This window comes from Scyliorhinus canicula, chromosome 6 (assembly GCF_902713615.1).
Source record: "Scyliorhinus canicula chromosome 6, sScyCan1.1, whole genome shotgun sequence".
In the NCBI taxonomy this organism is placed as follows: Eukaryota; Metazoa; Chordata; class Chondrichthyes; order Carcharhiniformes; family Scyliorhinidae; genus Scyliorhinus; species Scyliorhinus canicula.
In genome coordinates this window covers 67669402-67684069 of record NC_052151.1, presented here as the reverse complement: position 1 = coordinate 67684069, position 14668 = coordinate 67669402, and the positions used below count along the sequence as shown (strand labels likewise).

Genomic DNA, 14668 nt, shown 5'->3' with positions numbered 1-14668 from the left:
AATGTGGCGACTAGGGGCTTTTCACAGTAATTTCATTGCACTGTTAATGTAAGCCTCCTTGTGACAAAGATGATTTTTAAAAAAAAATATGGCTTGGGGGAGGTTTGCTTAAGGAAAAACAATTTAATTAGAGCAAAAGGGCCTCCATTTTCCACTGACAAATGAGTTACAGACACTTAATATCAAGCAAAACCACAGATAAACATAAGGGTGGGGCTGGAGGATCACGTTCATTGTTTTAGGAGGGAGGAGAAAGGAGTGAGAACAGAAGAGCAAAATAAAGTGAACAAAATTGGGGCAGCAGGGTAGCATGGGGCAGCAGGGTAGCATGGTGGTTAGCATAAATGCTTCACAGCTCCAGGGTCCCAGGTTCGATTCCCGGCTGGGTCACTGTCTGTGTGGAGTCTGCACGTCCTTCCCCTGTGTGCGTGGGTTTCCTCCGGGTGCTCCGGTTTCCTCCCACAGTCCAAAGATGTGCGGGTTAGGTGGATTGGCCATGATAAATTGCCCGTAGTGTCCTAATAAAAGTAAGGTTCAGGGGGGGTTGTTGGGTTACGGGTATAGGGTGGATATGTGGGTTTGAGTAGGGTGATCATGGCTTGGCACAACATTGAGGGCCGAAGGGCCTGTTCTGTGCTGTACTGTTCTACGTTCTAAAATCAAGGGCCTTGTCAACCACAAGGGAGGAGATGGATGAGGCGGGGTGGGTTAGTCCTGGATTGTGGTTAGCACTGCTGCCTCACAGCACCAGGGTCCCAGGTTCGATTCCCCGCTGGGTCACTGTCTGTGGGGAGTCTGCACGTTCTCCCAGTGTCTGCGTGGGTTTCCTCCGGGTGCTCCGGTTTCCTACCACAGTCCAAAGATGTGCAGGTTAGGTGCATTGGCCATGCTAAATTGTCCCTAAGTGTGCAAAGGTTAGGTGGGGTTACAGAGCTACGGCGGGATTGGGTCTGTGTAAGGTGGTCTTTCAAATGGTCGGTGCAGACTCGATGGTCCAAATGGCCTCTTTCTGCACTGTAGGAATCTATGATTCTATGATCTGAAGCATTGGTCTACAGGGTTACAAAAGTGGAACCAATAAAACAGAGATGGGAAAACTGGGAGAATAGAATGGCATCCTTCCGGGAAGCAAGGGTGTGAGGAAATGTAGTTGAGGTAGATTTGGGAGTCAGTGGGCTTACAGTGTATATTTGATGACAGCTGGTGCCTAGAAATGGAGATCCAAGAGTTAGAGATGGATAATATGACGGTGAGTGAGGGATGAAAATTAGAAGAAATTTCCCACTTCAGATCAGGAGCAGGAAATGGCACTGATACAGTCACCAGTACACCATAAAAAGAGGTTGGGGGGAGGGAACCTGCTTTGGCTTGGAACAAAATGTTCTACATATTCCACGGAAGCCATAACCAGGACTCCTACTTGTTCCCATTGCAACATTTTATTTTAAGTTGGTGGAGTTAAAGGAATGTAAAAGCACATTTAAAAACCAGGGGCTGGTTTAGCTCACTGGGCTAAATTGCTTGCTTTTAAAGCAGGCCAGCAGCACGGTTCGATCCCCCGGACAGGCGCCGGAATGTGGCGACTAGTGGCTTTTCACAGTAACTTCATTGAAGCCTACTCGTGACAATAAGCGATTTTCATTTTTCATTTAATTTAGCCAAACAGAAGAGGGCGGTGAAGATTGGCTTGGCCTCCATTCGAGGAAGTCTGAGATCTTCCGTCTGCATGTCTTCATTCTCCACTTTTTTTTCTGGTTTAGCGCAGTGAGCCACACAGCTGGCTTGTAATGCAGGAGAAGGCCAGCAGCGTGGGTTCAATTCTCATACCGGCCTGTCCGAACAGGCGCCGGAATGTGGCGACTAGGGGCTTTTAATTGAAGCTGACTTGTGACAATAAGTGATTATTATTATTACTATTATTGCTATTCTCATCCTAACTGCTCTGTCTTCAACCTCCTGCAGTGCTCCAGTGAAGCTCGAGGTTGGATTTAGGAAGTGCATCTCATCTTTTGATGAGGGGACTCAACAGCCTTTTGAACTCCACTTCATTTCCCTTCCCTCTGACTCCGCCCCCTTCCAATCTTGACCCTGGCGAGAATCTCTGACGTTTCCTGTTCTGTCCTTCGCAAAGGCCTCTGTCCCCCACCTCGATGAATTTTGTGTTTTGTGTGATGCTGAGCTGTTTTTCCGTTGTGTTTATGCTAAATTCTTGGGCAAGGAGCCCTCCCGCACACAGCAGAAGACTTCCATTAGTCTCCAGTATTCTTCTTGTAACAGGGCCTCTTCCCCTACCTCTTACTTTCTCTTAATCTTTTTACTGAGAACTGCCAGCTTCACAAACCGTCTGTTTCCCTCTCTTGCTGTAATCTGTCTACCTCTGAGCTTGCAGCATTCTGGCCCCTCCGGTCGAACTCTTCGTCGTCAAACATGCTGACCAGGGTGGTGCTGTTGTTGTCTGCATTGCTGACCTCTACCTAGCAAAAGCCGAATACCCATTCTCTGACATTTCTTCCTACCACCCCCGGGCTATGACCCCACCATCGAACATGGAGCCACTGTTTTCAGGACTATCACTGATCTGACCTTGATCTTCCCTCCCACACCTCCAGAGTTACGGTCCTTAAACCATGAACAGCCTGCTTCTACCATGTTTCTATGATTCGCAAATTGGGCTGTCCTGGTAGATCCATAATTTCAGCGTTCCCCTGCCCCACTGAACTAGGCAGCACGGTAGCACACTGGTTAGCACAGTTGCTTCACAGCTCCAGGGTCCCAGGTTCGATTCCCGGCATAGATCACTGTCTGGTGCGGAGTCTGCACGTTTTCCACGTGCGTGCATTGGTTTCCTCCGGGTGCTCCGGTTTCCTCCCACAGTCTAAAGATGTGCTAGTTAGGTGGATTGACCATACTAAATTGCCCTTCATGTCCAAAAAGGTTAGGTGGGGTTACTGGGATAATGGGAATAGGGTGGAGGTGTGAGGCGTAAGTGGGGTGCTCTTTCCAAGGGCCAGTGCAGACTCAATGGGCTGAATGGCCTCCTGCACTGTAAATTCTGTGAGCTGATTTCTTCCTATCTCGATTTTATTTATTTTTTCTTCCCACCTGCATCCATGACTTTTCTGTCACTTCAGCAGTTTCCAAATTCCTGCCCTCTTTCTCTTCACTGTGGACATCCAGCCTCCTTCCTCTCCCACCAGGAGTCTTGTGGTTCTCTGCTTCTTTGAACGGAGACTCAGTGAGTTTCCACCCACCTCCACCTGGCTAACCTTTGTTCTTCAAAAACTAGTACCAAGTGACGATCGGATGTATTCCCAGGTGCCATGTTTTTCTGGAAAAAATTTTCTCAGCAAGGCGGGCTTGGATATCCTGAGGCAAAGTACAGATGCAAAACACTGGGTTGGTGCGGTAAACATACTTTGAGCAACAATAGTAGGTATCACTGCTGACGGTATTCTCAGTTTAGATCTCCTAAAGGGCCATTATATGGAGCATTAATCTTTGTGCAGTGTTGTTTTGTGACCAAGAAGCAACTTAAAGGTGGCAAAGATGGCTTTTATTTTTGTGCTGGTCAGTTTGTTGTTTATATATGATCCTGGAAAGAAAAAGTGATTTTTTTTTTGTCCTGGATTTCTGTCATTTCTAAAAAAAATTATGTTTGACATTTTCCTGAGCAAATTGACCCCAGCATGTACCAAAAATGCTGTGCAACCTTTTTGACTATTGGCTCTGGTTACCCGATGAATGGCCAAATATTTTGCTTCACTTTCAAAATATCTTACTGGAATATTTGCATTTGGCATACATTAAGGAAAAATCAGGTATCCTTCACGATAGCACTGTTGCTTCACAGCTCCAGGGTCCCAGTTTGATTCCCGGCTTGGCCACTGTCTGTGTGGAGTCTGCACGTTCCACTCGTGTCTGTGAGGATTGCTCCAGATGCTCCAGTTTCCTCCCACAAGTCCTGAAAAGATGTGCTTGTTAGGTGATTTAGACACTCTGAATTCTCCCTCAGTTTACCCGAACAGGGGCTGGAATGTGGCGACTATGGACTTTCACAGTAATTTCATTGCAGTGTTAATGTCAGCCTACTTGTGACAATAAAGATTATTATTAATTGTTGATGATTTATGAGTTACCATAAATGAGCCAAAAATAATTCGCTCATTAGCATCTGAAGCCCAAAATCTCTGTGTGAGTATTTTAGTTTTGCTTTCCTGCAAAGATTACTTATTTTTCTCTATACAACGTGATGAGATCTGGTGTTTGGCAGTTCTTTGTTTCATGCAGCTGTGCTGAGTCATCTATGTACACAGAAAAGTAACATGTGAGACTTAAATTTTTCTTTCACCATAATTTCACATGCTTTCTGAGAAAACGATGAAGCAAATAAACCATAGCAGCATTAGTTTTCTAATGTCAATGACAGCGGCATTTCGAGTTGCATTGTATTCAAAGTGCTGCAGAATAGTTTCCCCATGGGTCCTGAATGGATGATACGCATGCATCAAAGAATTGGGATTCAGCCAAGTTTCTCCCTCTTTACTGTTTAATTTAATTCTTTAACCATATCTAACTAGAATTTATTCATTTTGTCATTTGTTGTTTGCAGATATCGCTGTGGTGGAGATGAGTGATGCTTTCCGTCAACCTTCCTTGTTCTACCATCTTGGAGTGCGGGAGAGTTTCAGCATGGCAAATAATATTATTTTATACTGTGATACAAATTCAGAAACACTTCAGTCACTGCAGGTAAAATCTTGTGGCACTGGCTTGTATTTCTCAGTGCTCCATGTTGTGGGTAATAAATTGATCATTACAGAAGAATAAAAATAAACTTGTCCTCAACTTGGACTCAAAAAATGCAATTATTGGCACTTTGAGAGCTAATTTCCACTAAAATGTGAGGAATATTACTAATGTTCAGAAAGAAACCAGAAATGAATCACCATGTCCAAGTCACCGGTTCTCATCCGAGACGCCAACTCAACTGCCCATTTGATATATTATTTGATATTTTATTCTGGCTTTAATTTCATACTCATTTCAACTATCTTGTCAGAATGCCTGACAAATGTAAATTCTTTATGAAGAGTTTTAGACTGGGGTGCGCTGTTGTGGCGGTCATGTGAAATGCTATAAGGACACTCCTGAAGACCACACTTGGGAGTTGTGATAGCAACGTCAAATCCTAAGGATAACTTGCCCAGGATGTACTTCCTTTGAAAGCAAGTGCATGTCAGAAGCAGAGAGAAGATGCAAGCAGAGGAAACCCCAAGCCAGCAATGCATCCAATTGGACTTCGTCACCTATATACATACAGGATCCTACTAAACACCACAGATGCTGAACATGGTCATCTTCACCTCAAAAGATGACCAAGTTTTCAACTGTCTGTTTTTATTTTGCACTTTATTTTATCAAAAAACATTTTCCAACATATTTTTCCACTTGGAGTTATTCATTCTGTATTTTTATCTTCCATCTTTTTATTTTCCCTGTTCTTCTCAAACATTCCACACATGTCACAAGAACAATCTCTCAACATGTTTCTACCTGTTCCAGATGAGAATCTTCTCCTCGCTGCTCTCAATCTGCTATGAGTTTTGGTACGGTGGGATCATAGGGTGGAACGATCCAGGTATCGGATTGTTCGCCACACTGGACACTTTGGCACACTAAAGTTGCCATAGTCCCAGATGACCATGGGCTGCTTTCCCCTTTAACAGGGAGAGCTGACTGGCAGCGATTTAATCTGAGGGTCGCCACACCTCAGGCGAGGGATAAGGTTGAGATGGAGGGGCCTTCACTGTAATCCCAGCTTGTACTGGAATTGAATTGAACCTGTGCTGTTGGCCTCACTGTGCATAGCATACACACCAGCTGTCCAGCCAACAGAGTTAAACCGGCCCTTAAAAAATACAGGGTAATGCACTTCCATTATATGTAGCTGCAGGCATCGAGCATGTTGTGCACAGGTCAAACTGACACACATTACCCATTCTGATTGTTACTCAGGTGTAATGGGACCATGTGTGAGAGAGCTTAACTTCGTGTTGGTGTCTCAAGAGTGGTCCAAATTCTAATGTTGTTAAAGACCTGAATGGCTTTTTATTAACATTGTTTAAAGATAAATTAGATTGCTTGGATCTTTTTAAAATCCTGTTCAAACTTTAAAGGAATGTTTGGCATTGTTTGCTATTGTATGGTGTTTTTGCTTCCTGCTAAGTTCGCTAGCCAAGAGCAGAGTTCACCCAATTGCATAATTTTGGAATAGCAGGATGTTCTGTAACTGCTCGTATGAAGCCGTATCGAATTGGGAAACAAACATTTTGTCCTTCGATTGCTGGCTTTCTCTGAGAGAGGCCGTACAATTGTCGAAGTGTGGGAGGAACTTGACAGAGCATATTTTAATAATGCACACGATTCTAACTTTTCCCAGTTCTGATGAAAAGTCATTGATTGATTGAAGCGTGAATTCAATCTTTCTTTGCACAGATGCTACCTGACCAGCTGAGTTTTACATCATTTTCTGTTTTATTAGATCAATAATGCATGCTCCTGTTTGTATTAAAAGTGTCACTAAATTCCCTACTTATTATTGTAGCTTGAGGGCATGCATTTTTCTGGCCAGAAAATATTATCCAAAGCAAAGAATAAGACTCCCAACTGTTTGATGTATACATTTGGCCGGTTGACATTTGTAAAGAGAAAAATATATATTTTGGATGTACACCATGCAGCAGAACTGAATCCTTAATGGGAAGCAGGGCCTTTTAATTACCCTACCGATTGACCATCTGAGCATTTCCAGCATTTGCACTTTTTTTTGTTAAACAGGATCAGTGTAGAGACCGAGCAGGTAAATTGTCATGACTTATGCCTGCCATAACTTTGTCAGAAGAGCTGCAAAATCCATGGAAGTGTGATCTAACGGAAATGTTAGTAGACAAGTAGGAGAACCCCTGTTGAAATTCACCCTCAATGCAATCTATCATAACAAACAACATGAACATTATGCAGTCTAGCAGTGTGTTTCCATCCCCCTCTCTGCAGTCTGAAACTGAACCAGATTGTTCGCAAACTTGGTGTAATACTTGAACCTGCCTTTTTGATGCCATGTTCTTTGGTGGTTCAGTAGTAGAGTTCTCATCTGCCATGCGGGAAGCCCGGGTTTGATTCCCGGCCAATGCAAAGCCAGTTTTACATTGCTATGGGTGGCATGGCAGCACAGTGGTTAGCACTGTTGCTTCACAGCGCCAGGGACCCGGCTTTGATTCCCGGCTTGGGTCACAGTCTGTGCGGAGTCTGTATGTTCCCACTATGTCTGTGTGAGTTTCCTCCGGGTGCTCCGGTTTCCTCCCACAAGTCCTGAAAGACGTGATTGTTAGGTGAATTGAATATTCTGAATTCTCCCTCTGTGTATCCGAACAGGCGTTGAAGTGTGGTGACTAGGGGATTTTCACTTCATTGCAGTGTTAATGTAAGCCTACTCGTGACACAAATAAAGATTATTATTATCACTAAGACCACCTACTTTCACCTCCATAACATTGCATGTCGCTGCCCCTGCTTCAGCTCACCTGCTGCTGAAACCTTCATCTGAGCTTCTGTCACTTGTTGACTCGAGATATTTCTGTGCTCTCCCGGCTTGTCCTCCTGCCTTGCACCTTCTGTAAACATCAGCACATCCAAAACTCTGCTAAATTTATCCTAACATGCACCAAGACCATCAACCTGTGCTTGTTGACCTGCATTTGCTCCTGGTTTGGCAGCACTTCGATTTTTAAAATTTGCATTCAAATCTCTTCATAGCCTCACACTTTCATATTTCTGTTATCTCCTCCAGTCCCACAACCCTTCAAGGTTTCTGGCATCCTGTGTAGCCCCAATTTTCATCGCTTTATCATTGATGACATGCCTTCAGTTGCCCTCACTCTAAGCTATGAAATACCCTGCCTGAATTTCTCTGCCTCTCTAATTCTCATCCTTTAAGACACAGGTTAAGACCTACCATTTTTGGTCACCTGTCCGAACATGTCATGTGACACAGTATCCAGTTTAGTTTGATAATGCTGCTGTGAAATGCTGTTCATGTTTCACTATGTTAAAATTGCTATATAAATGCAAATTGTTGTGTTGAGCCCAACTTAGTCGTAACTCGAACTATATTGTCGCATTGGTGTCTAAACAATGCCGTTAGATAAATGCAAACATAGCACAGTTTTACAATCAGGGGTACAGACCGGCTGATTTAGGCCAAGTATCATTGTTTTGATCAGCAGGTCAGTTCATGGATCATCACTGGTGTACTTCAGTGTGACATGAAAACATTAACGTAAAAAGGGAAAGATAATGACAATCGGAACAGTAGCAGTTTGTTTCATACCTTTTTGATTATTATTTAAATTTGTTTCGAAATCAATCAAATTTTTTTTCCAGTATTTTAGTTCCCGTTTCAAACATCAGTCAGCAAAAAAATAAAAGTAAGGGTAAACTTAGCAATCCGTGCAGAACATATCATTTTCCAGTATTGAGTAGCAGGGAGAAAAAGAAACAGCAAAGCATTACGGTCCACAAGCTTAGGGACACTGGTAACGGCACCTCTGCCGTTCTTACCGGTCTGGTACTCCACAAGACCGGTGGTGGTGGCAACTCTTGGGAGTTTGGGGGGCAGTAGCGGAAGCATATGGAAGTGGAGGGGACATTGGTGTGGGCTCCCATTTGTGGCAACCACCGGTTTGTCCCGGGGTGGGGGTTTTGGAGGTGGCAGAGAGCAGGGATAGAAAGGCTGGGGGTTCTGTTTATTGATGGGAGCATTTCTTGTTTGGAGGATTTGGAGAAGGTGTTTGAATTGCCGGGTAGAAATGGGTTTCGGTATCTGCAGGTGAGAGACTTTGTACGAAGGCAGGTTTCGATATTTCCGCTTCTACCGCCCCAGGAGATACAGGATAAGGTAGTTTCAAAAACAGAGGTGGGGGAGGGCAAGATCTTGGAAATTTATAAAGAGCTCATGGAGTGGGAAAGAACCCAGATAGGGGAGGTAAAATGTAAATGGGAGGATGAGTTGGGCAAGGAACTAGAGGCGGGTCTATGAGAGGATGCTCTGAGTAGAGCCAACACGTCCTCATCATTAGCCAGGCTCAGCCTGATACAATTTAAGGTGGCCCACTGGGCACACATGATGGTGGTCTGGATGAGTTGGATTTTTGAAGGGGTGGAGGACAGGTGTGGGGGGAGCTGTGCAGGAGGGCTGCAAAACATGTCCACATGTTTTGGACATGTCCAAAGCTTAGGGGATTCTGGCAGGCATTTGCCGATGTCATATCCCCTGTATTAAAGACCAGGGTGGCCCTGAGTCCAGAGATGGTGATCTTTGGACTGTCGGATGACCCGGGAATCCAGGGAGAAAGAGAGGCTGACGTCTTGGCCTTTGCCTCCTTGGTAGCCCGGAGAACGGATCTTATTGGCGTGAAGGGACTCGGAGCCCCCAAAAACGGGAGTATCGCTTTAGCGACATGGCCGGGTTTCTCGGGCTTGAGGAAATTAAATTCGCCGTAAGAGGATCAACGTTAGGGTTCGTCCGTAGGTGGAAGCTGTTATCTAATTCTTCGGGGAAAATTGAAGCGTTAGCCGATACAATATAGGGGGTGGGGTGGGGTTCGGGAACGAGGGGGTGGGGTGGGGGGAGATAGTGTTTAGTTTAGGCAGGATCAGCGAGAGGAGATGGGGGGACTGGAGAATTGTGTGTACAAGTCATGTTGGATGGATATGGTGTTTGTCGGGGGGGTGTTTCTTACTGAGTTATGTGTACTTTTGTATTTGTTGTTTTCAAAATCATAAATGCCTTCATAAAAATTTTTTTTTAAAAAAAGCATTACAGTCTTTCAGATAACTTCAGTGAGATTCTGTATCCATCTTGACTGTATTTCCATCTTCTTGGCTTTTATCCATTTTCTTTTTGTGAATAAAGTATCCTCTGGTGTGGTTCCAACAAAATGCTTCAGTCCAAACCTCAGAAGATGACCCGCACTGCACCAGTGTGATCATTGCTTGATTTCCCACACTGGGTATTTCCCACTCTGGCTATTCTAAATGCGATTGTTATTTATGAACATGTGCTGAGAATACATACCCATCAGAAACCAGATTGGGATTGCAGATAGGTAGCATTGAGAATTCTATGAGCCTAAATGGAGTTTGAATCCAGGTTCGAGGGATGGAAGGCCACTGTTTATACTACTTTTGTAAGCCTTGTTGCTATCTACTTAAACATAGAACATAGAACAGCACAGAACAGGCCCTTCGGCCCTCGATGTTGTGCCGAGCAATGATCACCCTACTCAAGTCAACGTATCCACCCTATATCAGTAACCCAACAACCCCCCCCCCCCCAATTAACCTTAACCTTATTTTTTAGGACACTAAGCGTGGGTTCAATTCCTGTACCAGCTGAGGTTATTGAAAAGGCCCTGCCACCTTAACCGTGCCCTTTGTCTAAGGTGTGGTGATCTTCAGGTTCAACCACCATCAGTCAGCTCTCCCCCTCAAAGGGTCATCAGAATTAGAACATAGAACAGTACAGCACAGAACAGGCCCTTCGGCCCTCGATGTTGTGCCGAGCAATGATCACCCTACTCAAACCCACGTATCCACCCTATACCCGTAACCCAACAACCCCTCCCTTAACCTTACTTTTTAGGACACTACGGGCAATTTAGCATGGCCAATCCACCTAACCCGCACATCTTTGGACTTGGGAGGAAACCGGAGCACCCGGAGGAAACCCACGCACACACGGGGAGGACGTGCAGACTCCGCACAGACAGTGACCCAGCCGGGAATCGAACCTGGGACCCTGGAGCTGTGAAGCATTTATGCTAACCACCATGCTACCGTGCTGCCCCAAACCTCTTACTATAACGATGAGCTATATGATTGTGGCAGAGCAATCCTTTTTTAAAAATAGTGACTTGCATTTATCAAGCACCTTTCGCACAATAGCATCTCTCAAAGCACTTCCAAGGAACATTGCAAAATAAAATTAAACATTGCACCACATAAAGCAATCAAAAAACGGACAACAAAATCTTGGTCAAAGAAGTAGGTTTTGAGTAACTTCTTGAGAAAGAAGGAGCTAGAGGCACGGAGAGGTTTAGGAGGGAGTTCCAGAGCTCAGGCCCAGGCAACAATGTGTGACAACCAATATTAAGATTTAGAGGAGTGTAGATATCTTGGAGGGTTTTGGGGTTAGAAGTGATTGCAGAAATGGGAGAAGCGAGGCTGTGAAGGGATTTGGAGAAGGATTTTAAAATTGAGGCACGAGTTGACTGGGAGTGGCTCTATGGCAGCAATTCAGGGATGATGGGTGAATGGTGCAAGCAAGGTCATGGGTAGCAAAAGTTTTGGATGACCTCACATTTACAGAAAATACGATGTGGGATGCTGCTCAGGAGCACATTGGAATTGTCAAGTCCAGGTCCAGGGGTCCCAAAGTTAAGAATGAAGGTTTTGGCAGCAGATGAATTGAGACGGGTGCAGAATTAGGCGATGCTACGTAGGTGGAAATAGACAGTCTTCGTGATGGTGCGAAATGAGGTTGGAAGATTATCTTGGGAGTCAAAATTGACATTCAGGTTATGTTTAAAATAGTTGCCATGGAGAGGGTTGGAGTAGCTTGGAAATGTAGAAATTAAATGTTGATGCAATGACTCATGTATTTTTCAAAGGCATTGGCACAAGGTAGTCAAAAGTAAAGGTGGTTTATGGTAAAGTAAGAAATTGCATTTATGCTTTGTTTTCTTGAAGTCTCTGGGTACTTGAGAGCTAATTAATTAAGAGCTGATTAATTAATTGCTTTTTGAAGCAATGAGATGCAGTCATTATAACCAAATGGACACAAAAGGCCAAAAAAGGAGAACTCTGTTTGTCTGCTTAAATCATTGTGAAAAATGCTTAATGGAACATCATACCTAAAAAGATGGCACCCAACTAAACCTTATGCTCAAATCTTGGAGTCAGGTTTGAACTCAGAAGTATCTAATTCAGATTGAAGATCCCACCAACTGTGTCAACCTGCTAGTTAATTTTTCATTACACCCCGAAAATGTATAACAATATAATTCAAAGAATTTTGATTTGGATTTACCTCTGCACAGTTCTATTCTGATAGAAATCTTCAGACGACCAAGGTCATCTCTCGTCTCATCTTTTAACAAACTTAAGTTAGAGTAATCACGCTCTATTGTGTAATGTTCTGAGAAAATTGGTAACTTTATTGTTACCAAATAAAGGTAACATTCCTCTCTGAATGGGGCTTTGAAAATATTTTATTTTGCCCTTTATTAAATAGATCGAAGTTAGCCGTGATGTGGAGATGCCGCGCTGGACTAGGGTGGGCACAGTTAAGAAGTCTCAACACCAGGTTGACGTCCGACAAGTTTATTTGAAATCACTAGCTTTCGGAGCGCAGCTCCTTTTACCTGATGAAGGAGCAGTGCTCCAAAAGCTTGTGATTTCAAATAAACCTGTTGGACGTCAACCTGGTGTTGTGAAATTTCTTAGATTGAAGTTGAATAGGTTGAAGTTTCACGTTAATATTATTGCTGATTTGTCTTTGTCTTTCTTGCAGGAAATTATTTGTCAGAAGAAAAATGTAAGTACAGCCTTAATTTGATTTAAACTGTTTAATGATGCATCCTGTACTTAATCAAATTTGAGGCTATACCTATGTCATTTTTATAATGGAATTTGTAGCTTAGTATATTTACTTCTCCATTGGAAGTTCTTTGTTTTACTTTCAAAGCATTGTGAAAGAATAATTGGTAAATAGAACTCGTGAAGGGAAAATTGGGTGAGGTGGCCAACCCAATATAGACTGTTTTATAGAATTACCAAAAGTTAAGTTTATATCAGAAGGTGAGAAAGTAGCCGTACATTGAGTTTTGATTGACCTAACTAACACCACTCTGATTATAAATTTTCATCAAAGATGAAGTCCTTGGACAATCACTAAAGTCATCTACTTCAACCATCTCCTGATTCTGCCTCTGCTGCCTCAGTTGATCTTCTGCTGAAACCTCCATTCATGCTTTTGTTACCTCTGGGCTTGACTATTCCAGTGCACTCCTGGTTAGCCTCCTACATTTTACCTTCTGTATCATAAAATCATAGAATTTAAAGTGCAGAAGGAGACCATTTGGCCCATCAAGTCTACACTGGCCCTTGGAAAGAGCACCATACTTAAGCCCACACCTCCACCCTATTGTAACCCAGTAACACCACCTAATATTTTGGACACCAAGGGCAATTTAGCATGGCCAATCCACCTAACCTGCACATCTTTGGACTGTGGGAAGAAACCAAAACACTCTGAGGTAACCCACGCAGATGAGGCAAGAACGTGCAGACTCCGCACAGACGTGTCCCAAGTGAGAGTCAAACCTTGGACCATGGAGCTGTGAAGCAACAGTGCTAATCACTGTACTACCGTGCCACCCCCTATAAACTGGAGGTCATCCAAAACTCTGCTGCCCATGTCCTGACTTGCACCAAGTCCCATGCACTAGTCACCCCGCGCTTTGCTGCCTTATATCAGCTCCCAGACAAGTAAGCTGGTCATGAAGCACAACCTGGGCTGAGTGCAGAAAGGAACGGGAAATCCTCCCCACTGGTAGGATTTCATCTATTTTTACGCTTTTTTTTGTAAAGTACTCTCTTAATAAAGTTTATAAAAAATCAAGAAGAGCACTTCAATTTTAGAAAAATGGATCTGTTAGTGACGATCCAAAATTTATGTTCATTGTAAGTTTCATCAAATCGAATGTGGAATTGGGAAACAACTCCTTCATCCGAATCATCATTACCATTTAGAACTTATTGCATGGAGTAGTTGAGGGGAATAGTTATGGATACATTTTTAAACGGAAGTTCAATCAGCATGTTAAGAAGAAGGAGGCTTGAGGGGAACGTAAGTGTCAGCATGCATGGTTTGGATCGAATGGCCTGGTTCTGTGCCGTATACTTCTGTTTATGTAAATGGACTCATGACTCTAAATGAGGAAGTTATGAAGATAGATTGTAAAGTTAGGACTGTTTTTCTTGGAGAAACGTGGGCTAAGAGGAGATTTGATCGATGTATTCAAAATCAAAGAGGCATGGAAGAACACAATCACAGAATTCCTACAGTACAAAAGGAGGCCATTTAGCCCATTGACCCTCTGAAAGATGCCTTATCCCCGTAACCCCAGCTAACCTGCACGTCTTTGTGACTCTAAGGGGCAATTTTAGCACGGCCAATCCATCTAACCCACACATCTTTGGACTGTGGGAGGTAACCGGCGCACCTGGAAGAAGCCCACAGACACGGGGAGAATGTGCAAACTCCACACAGACAGTGACCCAAGGCTGGAATTGAACCTGGGTCCCTGGTGCTGAGGCAGAAGTGCTAACCACTGCATCGCTGTGCCGCATGGGTGAGCTGGATAGAATATATAGGGAGAAACCTTTCCCACTCTTGATCGAGATCAAGAGGGCAATTGGTAAAAGGAAGAGGAAAAGCTTTTACACACAGTGAGTGCTTATGGTCTGGAATGCACTGCCTGAGAGAATACTGCATTTCAACTGCAGCGACTGCAAATTAGTGGTAATTATTAATTGAGCTTTCAAAACA

The 14668-nt window shown here is 43.7% G+C and overlaps 1 protein-coding gene across 2 annotated transcripts in view; it reads left to right on the top strand.

Moving 5' to 3' along the window:
• map3k5 (mitogen-activated protein kinase kinase kinase 5) overlaps nt 1-14668 on the top strand; it is a 244049-nt gene that overhangs the window by 40106 nt on the left and 189275 nt on the right. For both annotated transcript variants that reach the window (XR_005460938.1, XM_038799442.1), the window contains exons 2-3: nt 4610-4749; nt 12629-12652. Coding sequence is in view for 1 of the 2 variants with exons in the window: in XM_038799442.1 (XP_038655370.1) it covers nt 4610-4749; nt 12629-12652 (164 nt within the window). In the remaining variant the exon portion in view is untranslated. The remainder of the gene's footprint in view (nt 1-4609; nt 4750-12628; nt 12653-14668) is intronic.